A 1,538-nucleotide genomic window follows, 5' to 3' on the forward strand; every position below is an offset into this window, starting at 1 on the left:
TATTCTATCCTTCCCTTAGACTACCTGCCCTTTTTATGGCAAGGGACAGTCTTATGGCGAACGAACTCTCGATGACCCTTTAAACTTCCAATAAAAGGACTTCCTACCCTCTTATGGTATGGATAGCCCTGAAAGGCTAAAAGAACCTTTTTAAGTTTAAGGGTAATTACCTCCTAATTGCTTGCTCTGGTTTAAATCTTTTTCTTACCCTTTATCAAAAACCTTCAAAAAGGCTACGCTTATTTACAAGCTAAAGTCCTTGTTTCAAATCTTTTTCTTTATTCACTGCAAACATTTTCAAACATTTCAAAGTGAGCTAAGCAATTAAGAGCCCATGGAAAACCATGGATGCAAAGGGTGCTTTAAACCTTCCCTTTGTATAACCTACCCCCCGAACTCAAAATCTTTCAAAGGTCTTTCCTGTTCTTTTAGCCTTTCCAATTGGATAAAATAAAATTCGGTGGAGACTCTTGCTATCCGCAACATTTCAAAAAGTCAGTTCTCTCGCCATATTACACATATGCATCCATGATTACCAGGACTCTTACCTTCTTCCTCTTCATCAATTTCGACAAGACGATTCCTCGACACCGATATCCAACAAGAGCCAACAGACAGAGAATTATGGAGAATTACGAATAAGATCAAGTTGTTATCAAAAAAGAGATTGACCAGATGAAAGGGAAGGTTGATGCGATCCTGGAAGCCATCAAAGCATTAAGAACTGAAAGGCCTATTGTTGTGCAAGAGATTCCTGTTGACGCCAGTCAACCTGCTTCCAGTGAACCTACTGTCATTCAACCTTCTTCCACTCCACTTGAGTTCCAACCAAGGACTACAGTTACCCTTGGAATGCCTTTTAGCTTCATGACTGTTGAAGTGCTAGGAAATTCCTATCGAGGGGGACCAATGCCTATAACTTATGAAATTCTGGTTGTGAAAGAGCTTGTATGCCAAGTCCCTACTTCACCTCACTATACGGAGGTTCTTTATCCTACTTTATGTGGTCCTCAGTTTTCTAGTCCAGATATGCATCCAACGCCAACTGCTGAAAGAACCCAATCTGTCGAGAGATCTGCTGAGAAGTATCAGATTCTTCAGGAAAAGATCCGAGCTATTGAAGGTTTCAGTGCCTATGGAATGGATGCTGAAGAGACGTGCTTAGCGCCTAATCTAGTTATTCCACCTAAATTCAAGACTCTCGATTTTCAGAAGTACAAGGGGTTAAGTTGTCCAAAGAGCCACATCATCATGTATTGTCATAAGATGGCTTCTCACATTCACAATGACTCTTTGCCTATCCGCTGCTTTTAGGACAGCTTATCTGGAGCATCCTTGAACTGGTATATGAATTTAGAGCGTAATAGGATCAAATCTTGGAAGGACCTGTCAAATGCATTTCTCAAACAGTACCAGTACAATGTTGACATGGCACTGACTAGGTTGCAATTATAGAATCAGATGCAGAATACTAATTAGACGTTCAACGAATATGCCCAAAGGTGGAGAGAAATGGATTCTCAGGTTCATCCACCACT

The 1,538-nt window shown here is 40.6% G+C and overlaps 1 protein-coding gene across 1 annotated transcript; it reads left to right on the forward strand.

Moving 5' to 3' along the window:
- The first annotated feature begins 675 nt into the window (after nt 1-675).
- Nucleotides 676-1,314, forward strand: LOC131639892 (uncharacterized). Its single transcript, XM_058910333.1, has one exon. It carries the CDS (start codon nt 676-678, stop codon nt 1,312-1,314), a length of 639 nt encoding a protein of 212 aa, XP_058766316.1.
- Nucleotides 1,315-1,538: the final 224 nt, after the last annotated feature.

Source organism: Vicia villosa, unplaced genomic scaffold (assembly GCF_029867415.1).
Source record: "Vicia villosa cultivar HV-30 ecotype Madison, WI unplaced genomic scaffold, Vvil1.0 ctg.002837F_1_1, whole genome shotgun sequence".
Lineage (NCBI taxonomy): Eukaryota > Viridiplantae > Streptophyta > Magnoliopsida > Fabales > Fabaceae > Vicia > Vicia villosa.

Coding starts and splice junctions, on each gene's coding strand:
- LOC131639892 (XM_058910333.1), top strand. CDS start 676: ATGAAAGGGAAGGTTGATGCGATCCTGGAAGCCATCAAAGCATTAAGA.